The sequence below is a fragment of the Micromonas pusilla genome, assembly GCF_000151265.4.
Source record: "Micromonas pusilla CCMP1545 genomic scaffold MICPUCscaffold_15, whole genome shotgun sequence".
Lineage (NCBI taxonomy): Eukaryota > Viridiplantae > Chlorophyta > Mamiellophyceae > Mamiellales > Mamiellaceae > Micromonas > Micromonas pusilla.
The window spans coordinates 268,391-285,311 of record NW_003315896.1 but is presented as its reverse complement, the minus strand read 5'-3'; the positions used below and the strand labels follow the sequence as shown (position 1 = coordinate 285,311).

The window sequence follows — 16,921 nt, the reverse complement described above, 5'->3', positions numbered from 1 at the left end:
TCAGAGTTGACTCGCGCGCGTCTGGTTCATCGGGGACGGAATTTTGCCGCGCAATTCTTCCGCGGCCTCATCACTCCAGGACACGCGCGCGATCGACGCCGCGTCGCACTCAGTCACTCAAAACACACACCCGCACACACGATGGCCGCCGACGAACCCGTCGAGCAAGAGGAGGAGCTCCTCGACTACGAGGAGGAGGAAGAAGCGACCGAGGTTCAGGGCGCCAAGGCGGGCGAGGCGGTCAAGAAGGGCTACGTCGGCATTCACAGCACCGGTTTCAAGGACTTCCTCCTGAAGCCGGAGCTCCTGCGCGCGATCGTGGACTGCGGCTTCGAGCACCCGTCCGAAGGTGCGCCTCGCGTCGACGTCCTCCTCTCGCTCGCGCGCGGCGATCGGCGGCGGCGTCGATCGATCGTCGCGTTTCGTTTCGCGCGCATTTATTTCATCCTCCCTCGTCCCGCGCTCGGCATCATCTTTCCGGGAATTCCGATCCGCGGCGCGCGGGCGATCTGACGCGCGCGGACCCGTCCCGCGCGTCGCGACCGCCGCACGCCGTCGCGATCACCCCGCGTCGTGTCGACGACGACGCCGCGCGCTCGAACGCGCCGCGCGCGGGTCCCGCGTCGAGCGATCGCGCGACCGACGATCCGCCCCTCGGGCGCGATCATTCATTCGTTCATTCATTCATTCGTCGCCTCTCCGCGTCCGATCCGATCCGATCCGATCCGATCCGACCCCTCACCCGAACCCTAACCCTAACCCTAACCCTAACCCTAACCCGAACTCTAACCCTCCCTCCCTCCCCGACATCGTACGATCAGTCCAACACGAATGCATCCCGCAGGCGATCCTCGGCATGGACGTCATCTGCCAGGCCAAGTCTGGCATGGGCAAGACGGCGGTGTTCGTCCTCGCGGTGCTGCAGCAGCTCGAGCCCGTCCCGGGCGAGATCGGCGCGCTCATCCTGTGCCACACCAGAGAGCTCGCGTATCAGATCATGCACGAGTTCGAGCGGTTCTCCGTGTACCTCCCGAACGTGAACGTCTCCGTCGTCTTCGGCGGCGTGAACATCAAGCAGCAGAAGGAGGAGCTCGAGGCGAAGCCGCCGAGCGTGGTGGTGGCGACGCCCGGGCGGCTCAAGGCGCTCGCGAAGGACGGCTCGCTGTCGCTGAAGCAGTGCGGGCACTTCATCCTGGACGAGTGCGATAAGATGCTCGAGCAGCTCGACATGCGCTCGGACGTGCAGGAGATCTTCAAGATGACCCCGCACGATAAGCAGGTGATGATGTTCAGCGCGACGCTCAGCAAGGAGATTCGACCGGTGTGCAAAAAGTTTATGAACGATCCGATGGAGATCTACGTGGACGACGAGACGAAGCTGACGCTGCACGGTCTCGTGCAGCACTACATCAAGCTCCAGGAGGGCGAGAAGAACCGTAAGCTGAACGACCTTCTCGACGCGCTGATGTTCAACCAGGTTGTGATCTTCGTCAAGTCCGTGCAGCGGTGCACGTACCTCGACAAGCTCCTCACCGAGTGCAACTTTCCGTCCATCGCCATCCACCGCGGGATGTCCCAAGAGGAGCGCCTCGCGCGGTATAAGTCGTTCAAGGAGGGGCACAAACGGATCCTCGTCGCGACGGACCTCGTCGCGCGCGGGATCGACATCGAGCGGGTGAACATCGTCATCAACTACGACATGCCGGATGGCGCGGACACGTACTTGCACCGCGTAGGTCGCGCCGGACGGTTCGGCACCAAGGGGCTCGCGATCACGTTCATCGCCTCGGACGAGGACAGCGGGGTTTTGAACCAAGTGCACGAGCGCTTCGAGGTGGAGATCAAGGAGCTCCCGGAGCAGATCGACACGTCCACGTACATGCCTGCGTGAAGTACGCGAACCGAAACGAAACGCGGAGAATACCCGCAGAGCGGCGGAGGGACGGTCGGTCGTCTTCCGGCGTCGCGGAGAAGAGAGAGAGAGAGAGAGAGAGAGAGAGAGAGAGAGAGAGAGACGATCACGCGCGCGCGCGACCGCTCGCGCGAGGTGACGTGACGTGGTTGTACATGCACTTGTAACGCGAGCGCGAGGTTTTATTACGCGCGGCACTTCGCGAAGTTTCGTCCGAACTCGTCGACCGGAAGATATCTCCGAAGAGATCTTTGAACGCCGAGAACCAGCCGCGTCGCCGCTTTATCCTCTGGCGCGCCCGACGCGTCCCGCCGGCGGCGTCGCGGTCGCCACCCCGTCTCCGCACATCGCGCCCATCGCGCGCAGGAGGCGGCGCCTCTCGTCGCCATGTCCGCGTCCGGCGCGTCGATGCTCGGGCACACGTCCCGCGCGTCGCCGTCGCGCGTTTCGACCGGATCGCGCTCGCCGAGGAGCCGATCGCCGAGCCCGTCGCGCGCGCCGACGCGCACGTCCGGCGGGTCTCCCTCGCACCACTCGCACGTCACGCGCGCGACGTACGGCGCGAACTGGAACGTCGCGGAGCGCATGTACGCGGAGGGGGGCGTCAAGAGCATGACGATGCGCGAGGGCGACCAGGCGGCGCTGCTGGCGTCCGTCGCGAAGCACTTCGAGGCGCTGAAACAGATCCCAGACTTTCTGCCGCACCTCCACGTGGACTACGACGCCGTGGAGGTTCGAGACTCCACGGTGTGCGACGGGAAGGGCGTGTTCGCGATCAGGGACATCGAGCCGCACGAGCTCCTCACGCTGTACCCGGCGTCGAACGAGCTGTCGCTGATGCGCGTGGAGAAGGCGTCGTCGAAGGATGGAGAAAAAGATGAGGGGGCGGGCGGGGACGACGACGGCGGCGCCGCCGAGGGCGTCGCGTCGACGATCAAATCCGAGACGTACGTCGCGCCGCAGCCGTCGTACGTCATGTTCAACGGGCACAAGATGTTCGGCGACGGCAACGCGCTCAGGTTAGAGGCGGACCCGGGCGCGCCGCTGGTGTCCGGGTTTTTAGGGCACCTCGTCAACGACGTCCTTCCGCCGCCGACGGATGCGACGGACGCGGCCTACGCGGGAGAGTACCTGAAGAAGACGACGAACGAGACGAACTGCCACGCCGTGCCGTTTCCGTCTGGAATCGTCGCGATCGCGGCGTCGAAGAAGATACGCGCCGGGGAGGAGCTCCTGATGACGTACAGCTTCGGGTTCGACAAGTCCTTCATGGACGGCGTCAACGCGGACGTCGAGCTGAAAAAAAAGATGCTCTCCAACGCCTTCGCCGCGGATATGAAAGTTTTGAGCGTGAAGATGGAGCAGCTCACGCGGGAGTCGCTGAAGGTGCATCGCGAGGCGGAGATTTTGTCGAGGGAGCTTCTGTGCGACGTCGCGGGGGAGTGACGCGGGAGGATGGGGGGTGTGTGTGGGGGGTGGTCGGTAGCGGACGCGATCGCGATTTGTTGATTCTTTTTGGACGAGACGCCGAGCATTTTTTCCGAGACGGAAAGGACGAAAAGCCGCGACTTTTCGCGACGAGAGAGAGCACTGGTCCGAGCGCGGCGCCCGCGTCCTCGAGTCGCTCCCACTCCCGAGCGCGCGTCGGGTTTCGTGCCTCCCTCCGCCGCGGACGCCACCTGGTCGCTCGCGCGACCACCCCATCTTCGCGGGGGTGCCGACCGCGCGCGCCGTCCGTCCGTCATGGGGTGCGGCGCGTCGTCGATCGAGGTCGTCCCGGAAGGCCCGCGTGCGTTGACCCCGAACGCTTCCAAGGATGCGAACACCGCGCGCGTCAAGCCAAGTGCTTCGGACGACGTCGACGCGCTGCTCTCCGTCACGAAGCCAAAGTCGAGAGAGGCGAAGACGTTCAAGGCGCAGATAAAGACCGCGGCGTTCACCGCGGTCCCTTCCGGCGGCGGCGCGTCGTTCCTCGAGTGCTTCCGTCCGCTGACGACGAACGACGCGGTGTCGCGATCGAAGCGAGACGCCGCGTGGCAGCGCGCGGACCCGAACTACAACGGCCACCTCTCGCTCGCGGAGACGGACGGCTGGATCCTCCAGACGCTCGTCGACGCGCGGGGCGGGGACGACGGCGAGACGATATGGCGCGCGTTCCGTCCGTCGTACATCCGCGCGTTCAACGACGCGAAGGACGTCATGGCGAATAAACCGGTGGGCGGCGGCGGCGGCGCGGAGTACGACGACTACGTCCAACGCCCGGAGTTCCGCCTCCTGTGCGCGTACCTGTGCGCGTACGCAGAGATGTATCACGCGTTCGCGGAGATCGACGGCGGCGGCGGCGAGGGCGCGACGACTAGGAAGGACGACGACCGGAGGATGACCGCGGATGAGTTCGTCGCCGGATACGCCGCGGCGCTCGGTCCGGGCCCGTTCGTCGCGTTCGATCACCCGCTCGACGAGCCCGGGATGCGCGCGGTGTTCGCGGAGATGGACGCGAACGGCAAGGGGAAGGTGTCGCTCAAGGAGTGGTGCGCGTTCATCGAGAAGAAAGAGATCGAGAAGAACGGCAAGTACGCGATCGTGCTCTCCAAGGCGGCGTCCGAGGACCCGAGGCGACGCGCCGGCGTCGTCACCGACGCGGGGTGGAAGGAGACGATCAAGACGCAGACGCGGCCGGCGATCACGTCGGACGGTCTGACCGCGTTCAAGAGGACGTTCGAGAGGTACGCCTCGCCGAGCGACGGCGCGGTCGGCGCGAGAGACGAAGGGTGGAGTCGCGCGGACCCGAACGGGAACGGGCACCTCTCGCTCGCGGAGGTTGACGGCTGGGTCAAAGACGAACTTCAAAACGCCCGCAGCGACGACGACGGCGAGACGATATGGCGCGCGTTCCGTCCGTCGTACATCCGCGCGTTCAACGACGCGAAGGACGTCATGGCGAATAAACCGGTGGGCTCCGGCGGCATCGCGGAGTACGACGACTACGTGCAGAGGTCGGAGTTCCGCCTCCTGTGCGCGTACCTGTGCGCGTACGCGGAGATGTACAACGCGTTCGCCGCCGTCGACGGCGGCGGTCGGGGCGTCGCGACGGACGACGACCGACGCGTCACCGTCGAGGAGTTTACCGCGGCGTACGAAACGCTCGGCGCGCTACCGTTTGTCGCGTTTGAGTCGGGCGCGGACCCCGCGGAGGTGTTCAACGCGATGGACGCGGACGGGAAGGGGATGGTGTTACTCGCGGAGTGGTGCGCGTTCATCGAGAAGATGGAGATTAGAAAGGGCGGCGCGTTCGCGGAGACGCTCTCCAAGGGCGAGATCGACTCGCGAGCGATGTAAACTAACTCACGACCGCGCTACCTTTTATATATCATATCATACCTGTAGTCTATTTAACGATGAGTCAGCGTCCGCCCGCCTACGCGCCGCCTTCCCTCCCTTCCGCCGCGTCCCGCGTCCCTCTGTCTGCGGCTTTCACGCACAGAAACACGTTGTAGATGACCTGCACGACGTTGACGTACAGTATCCTCTCTCCAGGCGGGACGAACGAGAAGTTCAGGACGTGAAACGCGGGCCAGAAGCTCCAGTTCACGTACAGGGTATCGATGAGGTCGCGCCTGAGCTTCGCGGGGAGCCCGTTCCCGCGCGTTTCGTCCCCGGTTTTGGTTTTCCCGGCGTCCCCGGCGGCGTCCCCGGCGGCGTCCCCGGCGGCGTCCCCAGGGAACAGCGGCTCCCCCGAGCACGCCAAATCCCACGCGAAGAGGCTCGTGACCAACGCCGGCGCCCACAGCGCCTGGTCCAGGAACGTCTTCGCCGCGACCGCGGTCGCGCCGTTCGGGTCCTCGGTCATCACGTTCGCGTCCAAGCACGCGTACCACGCGCCGGAGACGGGCCCGTAGAACGCGAGCCCGAACAGTCCGTTGCGGAGCGTTCGCGACGGGTCGAACCGAACGCTCCCGCTCCCGCTCCGTCCGTCGTCGTTCGCGTTCGCGTCGAGGTCGAGCGCGTTCGTGAGCGCTTGCGCGACGACGTCCGCGATCGTGAACCCGGCCCACGACGTGATGGACTTCGTCAGCACCGGCGCGGACGCGAGCGCGGCGTCGTACGCGGTCAGGAAGGACGACGACGACGACGACGACGACGATAGATTTGCGATGAGCTCGGACGCGGCTTCCGGGAGCGCCGCGCGCGACCGCGACGACGGACGGCCGAGCGCGCGCCGAGCGCGGGGGACGTCGATCCGGCGCGAGGTCGCCGAGGACGCGCGCGCGCGCGTTCGCGGCGGCGGGAACGTCGTCGCCATGCCGCCGCGCCGCGCGGAGTGCGTTCGATGTTAGCGCCCGCGCCGTGAGTGCCTTCCGAGAAAAGTGCGCCTCGACGCGACGCGACGCTCGCGACCACCGCAACCCTAAACCCTGCACGAGGAGGGGTGCCGCGCACTCGCGGACGCGCCGCTCATGCGCGTCTTCCGCGTGGGGTCGAGCTTCGTCGCCGCGTCGTCGTTCCGCGGCGCGCGAAGGCGCCCTCGACGCGCGCCGCCGCGAACGCAAGCCATGGCGCCGATACAGGTGCGCGTCTGGTCGTCGCCTCGCGTCCTGTCCGTCGCTCGTCACACAGATCTCGCCTCGTCGCGCGCGCATCATCGCTCGTCTCGTCTCACCCGCCACTCCCGCCTCGTCCTCGCGCCAGGGCACCGCGGAGGACAACGTGCGCGTCGGGTTCAACCGAAAGGAGATGCGCACGGAATCGCTCGTCGGTACGGTCAAGCATCACGACTGCCACGCGTTCTTCGTCCACGACGACGCGTCGCGATGGCCCGCGAAAGAGTTCGACGGACCGATCGGCGACGTCTCGCGATCGATGCACGCCGCGCTCGAAGCCGCCGCCGGCGCGCACAAAGGCGGCGTGCACCAGTTCGCGCCGGGGAGCAACGCGGTGGGCGGCAAGGTGAAGCTGAACCTCGCGGAGGCGGGCGCGCGCGCGCACGCGAGCGACGCGCCGGGCGACGTCCTCATCTTTCCGCAGTCGACGCGGCGAAAGGCGTACGACGATCCCTCCGACGCGTCGCCCGAGCGCGTCGCCGCGTTCGTGCGCGACGTCTTCGTGACCGGCGACGCGGGGGCGGGACTCCCCGGCGGCGAATGCGAGCGACTCCGCGGCGCGCACGTGTTCGTGTGCACGCACGCGGCGAGGGACGCGCGGTGCGGTTTGTGCGGCCCCGCGCTCGTGGACGCGATTCGCGCGGAGGTGGACGCGCGAGGATTGACCGACCGCGTCGCCGTCCGCGGGTGCTCGCACGTGGGGGGCCACGCGTACGCGGGGAACGTGCTCGTGTTTCACCCGCTCGGGGGCGTCGACGCCGACGCCGACGCCGCGGCGAGCGAGGGGACGTGGTACGGGTACGTCACCCCGAGAGAGATCCCGGACATCGTCGAGCGGACGATTCGACGCGGGGAGAAGATACCGAGGCTGTGGCGCGGGAGCATGGGGATGAAGACGGAGGATCACGCGGCGGCGGCGGCGGCGGCCGCGGCGGCGGCGGGCGAGACGTGGCCGCCGCCGAAGAGCCCGTGCGAGAAGTGCGACGAGGGGGAGAAGACCGGGGGCGGGGACGCGGGCGGCGACATCGAAGACGTCGCGGGCGGGGACGCGGGCGGCGACATCGAAGACGTCGCGGGCGGCGGCGGCGGCGGGACCGCGACGGCGGCGCGACGAGCGGACGAGTCGTGGGTCGACGCCGTAACGAAAATAGGCGTCGTCGTCGGGTTCGCCGGCGTCGTCGTCAGCGCGATTTGGGCGTACCTCGAGGGACGGTTCTGACGCGTCTCTCTCGCGCTCCTTAAATTAATTTTTATTATTCCATCGTAGTCTTCTTCTCAGCTCACATCACGTGATCTGTCTCCGCGCCGCGTCCACCGCGGAGGACGTGCGATGGTACCCCAACGCCGCCCATATGACGTTCACCGCGTCGTTGAGCCGCCGCGCCTCCCGCGTCCATCGCGCGACGTCGTCGGCGCTCGCGCGGATTTTCGCGTCGCCGTCGTCGCCGTCCCCCGCCGTCTCCGCGTCGAACCTCCGGCGGATGTCGTTCAGGGACGCGCCGGAGATGATCTCGAGCTCGAGGTCTTCTCGCGCGGCGGCGAACTCCGCCGCGCGCCACTCCTCCGACGTGTTCTCCGGCTTCCCAGCCTCCTCCCAGCGCACGAACGCTCGAATTTCGACCAATCGCGTCGGCACGTCAATCGCGTCTCGCGCGCGTCGCGCCGCCGCCGCCGCCGCGTCCCTCGCGTCCACGGTCCACTCCAGCCTCTGCCCGAGGTAACACCCCAGCAGCGGCGACTCCTCCGGCGACGACGCGCGCAGAACCGGGCCTATCACGACGTCCGCGAGGTCGGGGCGCGCGGAGCCGGAGCCGGAGCCGGACGCGGACGCGGCGTCGACTTCTTCCTGAGGGGTCGCGGTCGCTCTCCTCGCGGCGACGACGACGTGCAGCTGTTCGTTCTCCACGACGAGACGCTCGTCGTCGATCACCCAAACGCTCGGTCCGCGGGCGTTTCTTCGGCTCGAGTCCATGAGCCACCTTCGGATCGCCTCCGCGTCCTTCGCGGGCGGGTTGAGGACGAGCCGCTCCACGCTCGCGCCGGGACCGTCGCCGCCGAGCGCCGCGGCTTCGAGGATGTTTATCATGGTCTTGGCGCCGACGCCCGCGACCACGATGACGTTCGTCGCGTCCGCGACGTTCAGCGCCTCCGCGCCGTTCCCGAGCCTGACGTCGACGTTGAGCGCGCACGCGTCGCCGCCGCAGAACGCCCTCGCCTTGCGCGCGTTCGCGCTCGCGGCCTCCACCTCGGGCGCGCTCGCGTCGATCGCGATTGCTTTTACGCACCGCCCGCCGGTGGAGAGGCCGATCGCGAGGAGGCCGTGGCCGCACCCGACGTCCGCGACGACGCCGGCGTCGTCGCCGATGACGTCCGCGAGGACGTGCATGCGGACGCTCCACGCGTTCGGGGGGATTCCGGGGGGCGCGTTCCAGCCGATTTCCTCCTTCGACGGCGCGTCGGGCTCGCCCTTCACGCGGAAGCGCGCGCGGACGTCGCGCGCGTTCGACGGGCTTCTGATGATGTCAAATGTATTATATCCGGAAGAGTGCGACGACGACGACGACGACGACGGGGTGGGTTCCCGGCCCGCGCGTCGGGTCGCGGCGACGCGAGCGGGCTGCGGACGCGGCGACGCGGCCGCGAGCGTCGCCGCCATCTTCGCCGCCGGGAGGAGAGGGCGTGGGGACGTGCGGCGGCGAGCCGTGATCTATCCTGGTTTTCGCATTTGCCAGAGAAGTCGTGCTGGCGATGGCGTCTCGCGCGCAAATCTCGCTCAGCGAATCACTTTAGGTCTGCGCGCGAGGCACGCGACGGCGCCCGCGGGGCCGTCGTCGACATGGAGCAAGGTCGCCCGGAGGACCTCTTCGAGCTGCTCGAGCAGCTCGGGAAGGGGAGCTACGGCGCGGTGTACAAGGTGCGCGCTCGCCCGACGACGCTCGCGGCGCCTCCCGTCCGTCCGTCGTCCAACCGCCCCTTCCGATCTAATCCGATCAAATCGTCGTCGGTCCTCCTCCTCGCGGCGCGCCGACCCTCCCCACCCCCACCCCCGCTCGCATCGTTCTTCTCCACAGGCGCGTCACCGCCCCAGCGGAAGCGTCGTCGCCGTCAAGGTCATCCCCCTCGCCGGGGAGGACCAGGAGGGCATCGAGGACATCCGTCGCGAGATCGCCGTCCTCCAGCAGTGCTCGCACCAAAACGTCGTCCGCTACTTCGGCTCCTTCACCGGGGACGAGTACCTGTGGATCGTCATGGAGCACTGCGGCGGCGGGTCCGTGCGCGACGTCCTGACGACCGGCGGCGCGCCGCTGTCCGAGGCGCAGATCGCGTACCTGTGCGGCGAGTCCCTCAAGGGGCTCGTGTACCTGCACTCCATCTTCAAGGTGCATCGCGACATCAAGTGCAGCAACATCCTGCTCACCGAGAGCGGCGGCGTCAAGCTCGCGGACTTTGGCGTCGCCGCGCAGCTCACGCGCACGATGTCGAAGCGGAATACGTTCATAGGGACGCCGCACTGGATGGCCCCGGAGGTGATACAGGAGGCGCGGTACGACGGGAAGGTGGACGTGTGGGCGTTGGGCGTGAGCGCGATCGAGATGGCGGAGGTGAAACCGCCGCGGCACGACGTGCATCCGATGCGGGTGATATTCATGATCACCAGGGAGCCGCCGCCGACGCTCTCCTCGACGACGACGGGCCCCGGATGGAGCGCGGCGTTTAACGATTTCGTCGCGCGGTGCCTTCGGAAGGACACGCGCGCGCGGCCGACGGCGACGGAGCTTCTGCCGCATCGGTTCCTGCAGAGCAGCGCCGGGTCCGGCGCGAGCTTGGTCCCGATGATTCTCGCGTCTCGGAGCGCGAGCGCGAACGCGGCCGCGGCCACGACCGGGACCGGGACCGGGACCGGGACGGGGACGGGCAGCGGCGACGGGTCGGGGCGACCGACGGGGACGGGCGGGAGCGGCGGCGACGACGACACCGGCGGCGACGAAATCGCTCGCCAGCCGTCGCCGAGTCCGGAAGCGCTGCTCGCGTCCGCGCGGCGGTCGCTCGATAAGCGCGGCGGTCGCTCGACTCGCGCGGCGACGGCGGCGGCGACGACGTCGACGACGACGACGACGAGGCCGAAGCACGCGCGGCAGCCGAGCGCTTCGAGGACGATTCGGTTGGATTCGAAGACGGCGGCGGCGGCGATGGCGGCGGCGGAGGCGGCGTTGGAGGCGTCGTACGTCGGGGATACGCCGCCGATGTCCCCGACGGGCGACGCGCCGCCGACGGGTGGGAGGGAGCTGCCGTCGCCGGACGGGAGCGCGGACGCGGGGCGCGCGGCGGGCGGCGGGGACGACGACGAGAGCGAGTGGGATTTCGGGACGACGAGGGTTCGCGGCGGCGGCGGCGACGACGACGTCGACGTCGACGGTACCGTCGTCAGGCCCGACGCCGGCGGCGCGGCGACGGAGAGCGGGCTCGACAACGAGATGCTCATGCGGATGTTCGTCGGGCGGAGGCTCACGGACGACGAAACCGGCGCGGCGAGGGCGGGCGCGCCTCTCGTCTCGGCCGGCGCGGGCGGCGGCGGCGGCGGCGGCGGCGGCGGCGGCGAGGACGACGACTCGGACGACTCCGACGACCCGTGGGGCACCGGACCTCGGCGCGTTTCGACGCCGGAAGGGACGACGAAACCGGACCCTGATCCGACCGCGGGTCCGGGTCGAAATTCGGCGTCGTTCCCGATCGACGGTCGCGAAGAGGCGGCGACGGGCGCGACGGGCGCGGCCGCGTCGTCGTCGTCGTCGCCACCGCCGACGCCGCCGCCGCGGTACCTCGCGCGAACGACGAAGGAAGCCGCGGACCTCATCGCGAACGACCTCACCGTCCCTCGGCTCAACCCGGACGGGAGCTTCAACGCGAAGGGCGTGCTGGAATACTTCGTGGGCAAACCCGCGAACGCGGTCGACGACGAAGCGACGGAGCCGACCCCGTTCACGCCGGAGACGTGCCCGTGGCACCCGGACAACGTCCGCGCGCACGCGCTCCGGTGGTACGTCGTCGACGAGGACTGTAACCCCGTCCGCGAGGAAGGCGACGAGAGCGACAGCGACGACTCGAGCGACGACGACGACGACTCGAGCGACGACGACGGCGCCGCCGCCGAGGAACCCACGACGATAACGAACTGCAACATCGCGGAGCGCGTGCGACGGATGTTGCGAAGAGCGCCGCCGCCGCCGCTGCCAGACGCGGCGACGCTGAAGCGCTGGGTGACGCGGCAAGACGAGGAAGACCGTTCCGCCGCGCGCGTCCGCGCGTCGCGCGAACGCGGCGACGTCGCGCCCGAGCTCGACGCCAGAGCGGACTCGGACGGGTACGTCGACACGGACGAGGAACGCGAGGAGGCGGAGGCGAATGCGCAGGGGCCGTACGTCGGCGGCGTCATCCCGGAGGACGTCCTGAGACGGTACCTCGAGGAGCTCGAGGCGACGCGTCTCGCGAGCGACCCGGACGCGTCGTCGAGCCGAGTCCGCGTCCGCGCGGAAGACCTGCCGTATCGCGCGTACCTCGACCTCGGGGACAAGAACACGGACAACGTCCCGCTGGACGCGCTGCACGAGACGGACCGGCTCGTAATCTTTCGCGCGTACTGCGTCGCCGCGGAGGTGCCCGTCGCCGTCGCAGAGAAGATGGCGGAGCGGAGGGAGCTCGAGATCATCGTGCGATGCCTCGCGTGGCACAGAGGCGTCGCGAACGGCGCGAGCGTCGTCGCGAGGAACAAGAACGCGTGCGTGCGGTTGCGGAGGGCGGTGAAGGAGCTCGTGGGGGGGTGGACGACGCGATGATCGGCGTCGTCGTCGGCGTCGTCGCAGAAGGGAGTAGCGCGAGGTGCGTCGAAGAGTCCGTCTCGCGATGGTACAGTACGTAGTCTAGCGGCGGAGGATGGCGACGGGACGCGGCTTTCGTTCGCGACAGAACGAACGCGCCTCGTTCGTTCGTTCATCCGTTCATCCATCATCACTCGAGCGACTTCTTCAACACCTCCATCGCTTCGTCGTGCTCCTCCTCCTCCGCGAGATCGATCGGCGTGCTCCCGTCCTTCGCCTTCGCGTCCGCTCTCAGCCCTCTGCTCAAGAGAAGCTCGCAGAGGTCCGCGCCGCCCTCGCTCGCGGCGAAGTGCAACGCGGTCCACCCGTCGTCGTCCGTCGCCGCGACGTCGGCGCCGCCGGCGAGCATCGCCTCCACCGCCCTCGTCCGCCCAGCCTCGCACGCCTCCAACAGACGCGAGGACGCGCCCTCCGCGCTCGTCGCCGCGCGCAGGAGCTTCGCGCACGCGTCACTCTTCTTCGCGGCGACCTCGTGCATCGCTTTCCCGTCCACCGGGCAATCGAACGCGTCCGCGGACGCGGCGAGAAGCGTCGCGGTCGCGTCCTCGCACCCCGCGACCGCGGCGGCGCAGAACAGCGCGGTCTTCCCTCTCTTACACTTCATCATCACGTCCGCGCCCTCCTTGACCAGCATCGCGACGCAGTCCGCGTGCTCCCCGGAGCACGCGAGCATCAGCGGCGTCGTCCCGTCGTCGTCCGTCGCGTCGATCGGCGAGCCTTTTCTCAAGAGCATCGTCGCGATCGCGTCGAGGCCCTCCTGACACGCCATGTGAAGGACGGTGAAGCCCTCGTCGTCCGCGAAGAGCGGGTCCGCGCCGTCGTCGAGGCATCGCTTGACGCCGGCCTCGTCGCCGGACTCGATCGCTTCCATGAGGTCTTCGCCGGACGACATCGCGCCGCGGCCGTGGAGAGAGGCGTCGGTCGGCGCGCTGGAAGAAATGATGGCGATCGACGGCGGCGATATCGCCGAGGTCGTCGAACGAGCCGAGGCGCGATGCGCGAGGCCTCTCGGCGAGGTGTTACGCGATCACACGATGGAGCGCGAGCCTCTGCTCGAGGGGAAAGATGGCGCCGACCGCGCGCCGCCGCGTCGCAGCGCGCGCGCGACGACCGTCTTCGCCGGCGTCGTCGTCGCGCTCGCGGCCGCCGCGGCGGTCGTCGCGTCGCGCGGCGGCGTCGGCGTCGCGCCCCGTCTCGGGCATCAGCATCCGCGTTCATCATCGGGCGTCGTCGACGGCGCCGCGGACGATCTCGCGCTCCCGGCCTCGTCGTCGTCGTCGTCGCGCGTCGCGCTCACGCGCGAGATGGTGGACAGGCTGAACGCGCGCGAGGACAAGACGTGGACCGCGGCGATACACCCGGGGTGGGCGCGCGCGACGAGAGCGGACCTCGACCTCCTCGCGGGATGGAAGCCGCGGGTTGGCGGAAGCGGGAAGGATCGTCATGAACGCGACGACGACGACGACGATCCGCTCTGGACGCGCTCGCCGTTCGCGTCGACGCCCGCGGCGCCGCCCGGGGCCCATCGCGCCGCGTCGCGCCTCGGCGGCCTCCTCGACGGCCTCGTCTCCTTCGGCGGCGATAGAGATGATGACCAGAACGCGACGACCGTCGCGGCGCGCGGCGCGTTCGACCCCGTCGCTGACGGCCTCCCCGAACTCTTCGACGCGCGCGAGAGATGGCCGCGATGCGCGCGCGTCGTCGGCACCGCGCTCGATCAGGGCAAGTGTGGCTCGTGCTGGGCGGTGGCGACGGCCGCGGTGCTCACCGACCGCGCGTGCATCGCGACGAACGGCGCGCTGGGCGGCGGGGGCGGCGGAGGTGAATTTTTGAGCGCGTCGCAGCTGTTATCGTGCGGCGCGGCGGACGGCTGCGAGGGCGGCGACGAGCGAGACGCGTTCGAGTACGCCAAGACCCACGGCGTCGTCACCGGCGGGGCGTACGGCGACGAGAGCACGTGCGCGCCGTACTTGTTCGACGCGTGCCAGCACCCGTGCGAGAAGTCGCCCACGCCGGAGTGCCCGTTGAGCTGCGTGCGTCCGAAGGGAACGCGGGTCGAGGACGCGCCGGCGTACCGAGTGAAGGAGATCGTTTCGTGTCCGGAACGGGACTACTCGTGCGTCGCGAAAGAGATCGCGACGCGCGGGCCGGTGACGTCGTACGCGGGGACGATATGGGGCGAGTTTTACCTGTACGACGGACGCGGCGTCTTCGCGTCCAGCGGGGACGAGCGCGTTCGAGGGGAGAACCACGGCGGCCACGTCGTGAAGTTGATCGGGTGGGGGCGGGACGAAAAAGCGCGCGGGAAGCCGGCGACGGCGGGGGGATACCACTGGCTCGTGGTGAACTCGTGGCGGAACTGGGGGAACGACGGGTTCGGGCGCGTCGCGGTCGGGGACGTGGGGTTGGGGAGCACGGTGCGAACGGCGGTGATGGCGCCGCCGGGGGATGCGGAGGAGAAGGACGCGTCGTCGTGACGCGGTGCTCGAAAGCAAGGTGTGGGCGGAGAGAGACGACGGCAAAAGTCCTTAAGAATCGGCGTCCACCTCGCCAACGCAGTCGTATGGGGACCAGTGTATAGTACACTAATGTCGTGATTACGCCGTTGACGACTCGTTCGCGCCTTTCCTTTCGCTTTCGTCCCCCCTTCTTCGCCGCGCGCCCGCCCGCGCGCCCGCCGCTCTCTCACAGCTTCGACGCGCCGCGTAGCGTGACCTCCTCGAGCGGCCTCACCGCGAACGAGAAATTCTCCGACTCGTTCAGACGGTCCACCAGCGTCGCGCCGAGCGCGGACGCGGGCGTGAGCACGCCGCCGCCCGTCACCGCGCCGCCGTTTTTCCGCCGCTCCGCCGGCAGCGCCAGGCACAAAGCCGCCTCGACCGCGAGTGCGGCGGTGCCCTTGTACCCCGGGTCCGCGTCCTTGAACTCCATGTGCGCGCACACCTTGGGCGTCGACGCCTTCGCGCCCTTGCCGACGACGTAGATGTTCGCGAACCCGGTCTCTCGCGTCGTCTCCGCGGGTCCTTGCCCGGGCGCGGGGAGCACCGTCTTCGAGAGCAGCCATCGCGACGGAGGGAACATCAACGCCGCGCCGAACGCGCTCATCATCGCCGTGCCGACCATCGCGGCGACGTATCCGCCGGAGAGGTCGCTCTCGTTGTACGCGAAGTCGGGCGGGTACGGGTTCGAATCGCCGGCGCACAGCTGCGCGCACAGCGACGCGGACCTCGCGACGACTTTCGTGTTGATTGACGCCATGATCGACGGCATCGTGTACGACTTGACGTCCTCGTCGTACGCGTAGCTCTTCTGCGTGCGCCACCGCGCTTTCGTCTCGTCGCTCAGACCCGCCCCGCCGCCGTTCGCGACGTAGAACGGCGAGCCCATCTTCTTGAGGACGTCCCACGGCGTCGTCGTCAGGACGTTGAGCGCGGACGCGATCGTGCCGCCGCTGATGCGGAAGAAAGTTCATTCATCGGTCAGTTGAAAGGGGACGCGATCAAATGTTGAAACTACGGGATGGGTGAAAAACTTCGCACCTGACGCCGCCCTTGGCCGCGCCCGCGTGGCCGAACGCGTCCACGCATCCGTCGCCGTGCTTATCTCTCAACTCTCTCGCGACCGCCCACGCGCCGAGGTCCCACGGCACGCTGTCGTACCCGACGCAGTTCACGAGCTTGATCCCCTCGCGCCTCGCCGCGGCGTCGTGCTTGTCCACGCACGCGCGGATGAAGTTCGGCTCGCCCGTGATGTCGCAGTAGTCCGTCGTCGTCTCCACGCACGCGTCCACGAGCGGCATGCCGAACCGCGCGAACGGCCCGGCGAAGGACAGCACCGTGGACGCGCGCGACGTCACCGCGCGCATGGAGCTCGCGTCGTCGACGCTGCCGACGAGGACGTCGATCTTCCCGGCGACGTGCGGGTGCTTCCGCTCGATCTCCGCGCGCACCTCCTCGAGCTTCCGCCGGTCGCGACCCGCGATGGCCCAGCGCACGGACTCGCCGCCGTCGGCGGCTTTGGGAGACGACGCGCCGCCGGGGGTGTACTTCCGCGCGAGGTACTCCGCGGCGAGCCTGCCGGTGAACCCGGAGCCGCCCCATATCACGAGGTCGTACGGTCGCGTCGCCATGGTGGCGCGGGGTGGGAGTGATGCGCGTGATGACGGGACGTTCCGACGTGGACGTCGCGTCTTCCGAGATGTTCGCGTGTCGATGTTTCATCGGTCCGTTGACCGGCGGCGCGGTCGAACTTTGACACCGAGGCGAGGGTGAAAAATGCCACTTTTGATCGGCTCTCGACGACTTGAGCGCGGTCGGTCAACACCGAACCGCTCTCGTTCGGTCAATGTTTTTCGGCCCGTTTCGAGCCGTTTAAACACCAGATTTAGCCCGCGGGCGGGGACGCGCGAGAAGACACACCCGAGCGCACCGCGACGTGACGCCGCGCGCCGACGTCGCGTGAGGTATTGCGGACGGGACGCGAGCAGCGCGCGCTTGGGATATCCGCCGGCGCGCGCGATACGCCAGGAGCGG

General features: G+C 68.8%; 10 protein-coding genes across 10 annotated transcripts; 6 read left to right on the top strand and 4 right to left on the bottom strand.

Annotated features, from left to right (window-relative positions):
• Nucleotides 1–85: 85 nt before the first annotated feature.
• Nucleotides 86–2,102, top strand: MICPUCDRAFT_29880 (uncharacterized protein). Its single transcript, XM_003063754.1, has 2 exons — nt 86–349; nt 822–2,102. Exons 1-2 carry the CDS (start codon nt 142–144, stop codon nt 1,889–1,891), a joined length of 1,278 nt encoding a protein of 425 aa, XP_003063800.1. The 5' UTR covers nt 86–141; the 3' UTR covers nt 1,892–2,102.
• A 197-nt stretch (nt 2,103–2,299) lies between these two features.
• Nucleotides 2,300–3,358, top strand: MICPUCDRAFT_53458 (uncharacterized protein; the record flags this gene model as incomplete). The annotated part of the gene is made up of 1 exon (XM_003063753.1): nt 2,300–3,358. One exon carries the CDS (start codon nt 2,300–2,302, stop codon nt 3,356–3,358), a length of 1,059 nt encoding a protein of 352 aa, XP_003063799.1.
• Nucleotides 3,359–3,514: 156 nt separating this feature from the next.
• On the top strand, nt 3,515–5,307 carry MICPUCDRAFT_53457 (uncharacterized protein). The gene has a single exon (XM_003063752.1). It carries the CDS (start codon nt 3,656–3,658, stop codon nt 5,249–5,251), a length of 1,596 nt encoding a protein of 531 aa, XP_003063798.1. The 5' UTR covers nt 3,515–3,655; the 3' UTR covers nt 5,252–5,307.
• Nucleotides 5,308–5,381: 74 nt separating this feature from the next.
• Nucleotides 5,382–6,032, bottom strand: MICPUCDRAFT_5975 (uncharacterized protein; the record flags this gene model as incomplete). The annotated part of the gene is made up of 2 exons (XM_003063574.1): nt 5,382–5,529; nt 5,638–6,032. Coding segments are annotated over 2 exons (543 nt in total), but the record flags the coding sequence as incomplete, so codon positions are not given.
• Nucleotides 6,033–6,465: 433 nt separating this feature from the next.
• MICPUCDRAFT_48942 (uncharacterized protein) lies at nt 6,466–7,788 on the top strand (the record flags this gene model as incomplete). Its single annotated transcript, XM_003063751.1, has 2 exons — nt 6,466–6,480; nt 6,602–7,788. 2 exons carry the CDS (start codon nt 6,466–6,468, stop codon nt 7,730–7,732), a joined length of 1,146 nt encoding a protein of 381 aa, XP_003063797.1. The 3' UTR covers nt 7,733–7,788.
• Nucleotides 7,789–7,798: 10 nt separating this feature from the next.
• On the bottom strand, nt 7,799–9,169 carry MICPUCDRAFT_53454 (uncharacterized protein; the record flags this gene model as incomplete). Its single annotated transcript, XM_003063573.1, has 1 exon — nt 7,799–9,169. The coding sequence occupies one exon, from the start codon at nt 9,167–9,169 to the stop codon at nt 7,799–7,801; it is 1,371 nt and encodes a 456-aa protein (XP_003063619.1).
• A 139-nt stretch (nt 9,170–9,308) lies between these two features.
• Nucleotides 9,309–12,347, top strand: MICPUCDRAFT_53453 (uncharacterized protein; the record flags this gene model as incomplete). Its single annotated transcript, XM_003063750.1, has 2 exons — nt 9,309–9,427; nt 9,585–12,347. Exons 1-2 carry the CDS (start codon nt 9,350–9,352, stop codon nt 12,345–12,347), a joined length of 2,841 nt encoding a protein of 946 aa, XP_003063796.1. The 5' UTR covers nt 9,309–9,349.
• A 172-nt stretch (nt 12,348–12,519) lies between these two features.
• Nucleotides 12,520–13,260, bottom strand: MICPUCDRAFT_22834 (uncharacterized protein; the record flags this gene model as incomplete). Its single annotated transcript, XM_003063572.1, has 2 exons — nt 12,520–12,798; nt 13,000–13,260. The coding sequence occupies 2 exons, from the start codon at nt 13,258–13,260 to the stop codon at nt 12,520–12,522; spliced, it is 540 nt and encodes a 179-aa protein (XP_003063618.1).
• A 433-nt stretch (nt 13,261–13,693) lies between these two features.
• Nucleotides 13,694–14,866, top strand: MICPUCDRAFT_22888 (cathepsin B-like cysteine proteinase; the record flags this gene model as incomplete). Its single annotated transcript, XM_003063749.1, has 1 exon — nt 13,694–14,866. One exon carries the CDS (start codon nt 13,694–13,696, stop codon nt 14,864–14,866), a length of 1,173 nt encoding a protein of 390 aa, XP_003063795.1.
• A 45-nt stretch (nt 14,867–14,911) lies between these two features.
• On the bottom strand, nt 14,912–16,518 carry MICPUCDRAFT_36558 (uncharacterized protein; the record flags this gene model as incomplete). Its single annotated transcript, XM_003063571.1, has 2 exons — nt 14,912–15,840; nt 15,929–16,518. The coding sequence occupies 2 exons, from the start codon at nt 16,516–16,518 to the stop codon at nt 15,075–15,077; spliced, it is 1,356 nt and encodes a 451-aa protein (XP_003063617.1). The 3' UTR covers nt 14,912–15,074.
• Nucleotides 16,519–16,921: the final 403 nt, after the last annotated feature.

Bases quoted from the DNA above. Each gene is read 5' to 3' on its own strand.
- MICPUCDRAFT_29880 (XM_003063754.1), top strand. From the start codon at position 142: ATGGCCGCCGACGAACCCGTCGAGCAAGAGGAGGAGCTCCTCGACTAC. The intron at 350-821 runs GTGCGCCTCGCG...TCGTACGATCAG, and splicing joins CTTCGAGCACCCGTCCGAAG to TCCAACACGAATGCATCCCG.
- MICPUCDRAFT_53457 (XM_003063752.1), top strand. From the start codon at position 3,656: ATGGGGTGCGGCGCGTCGTCGATCGAGGTCGTCCCGGAAGGCCCGCGT.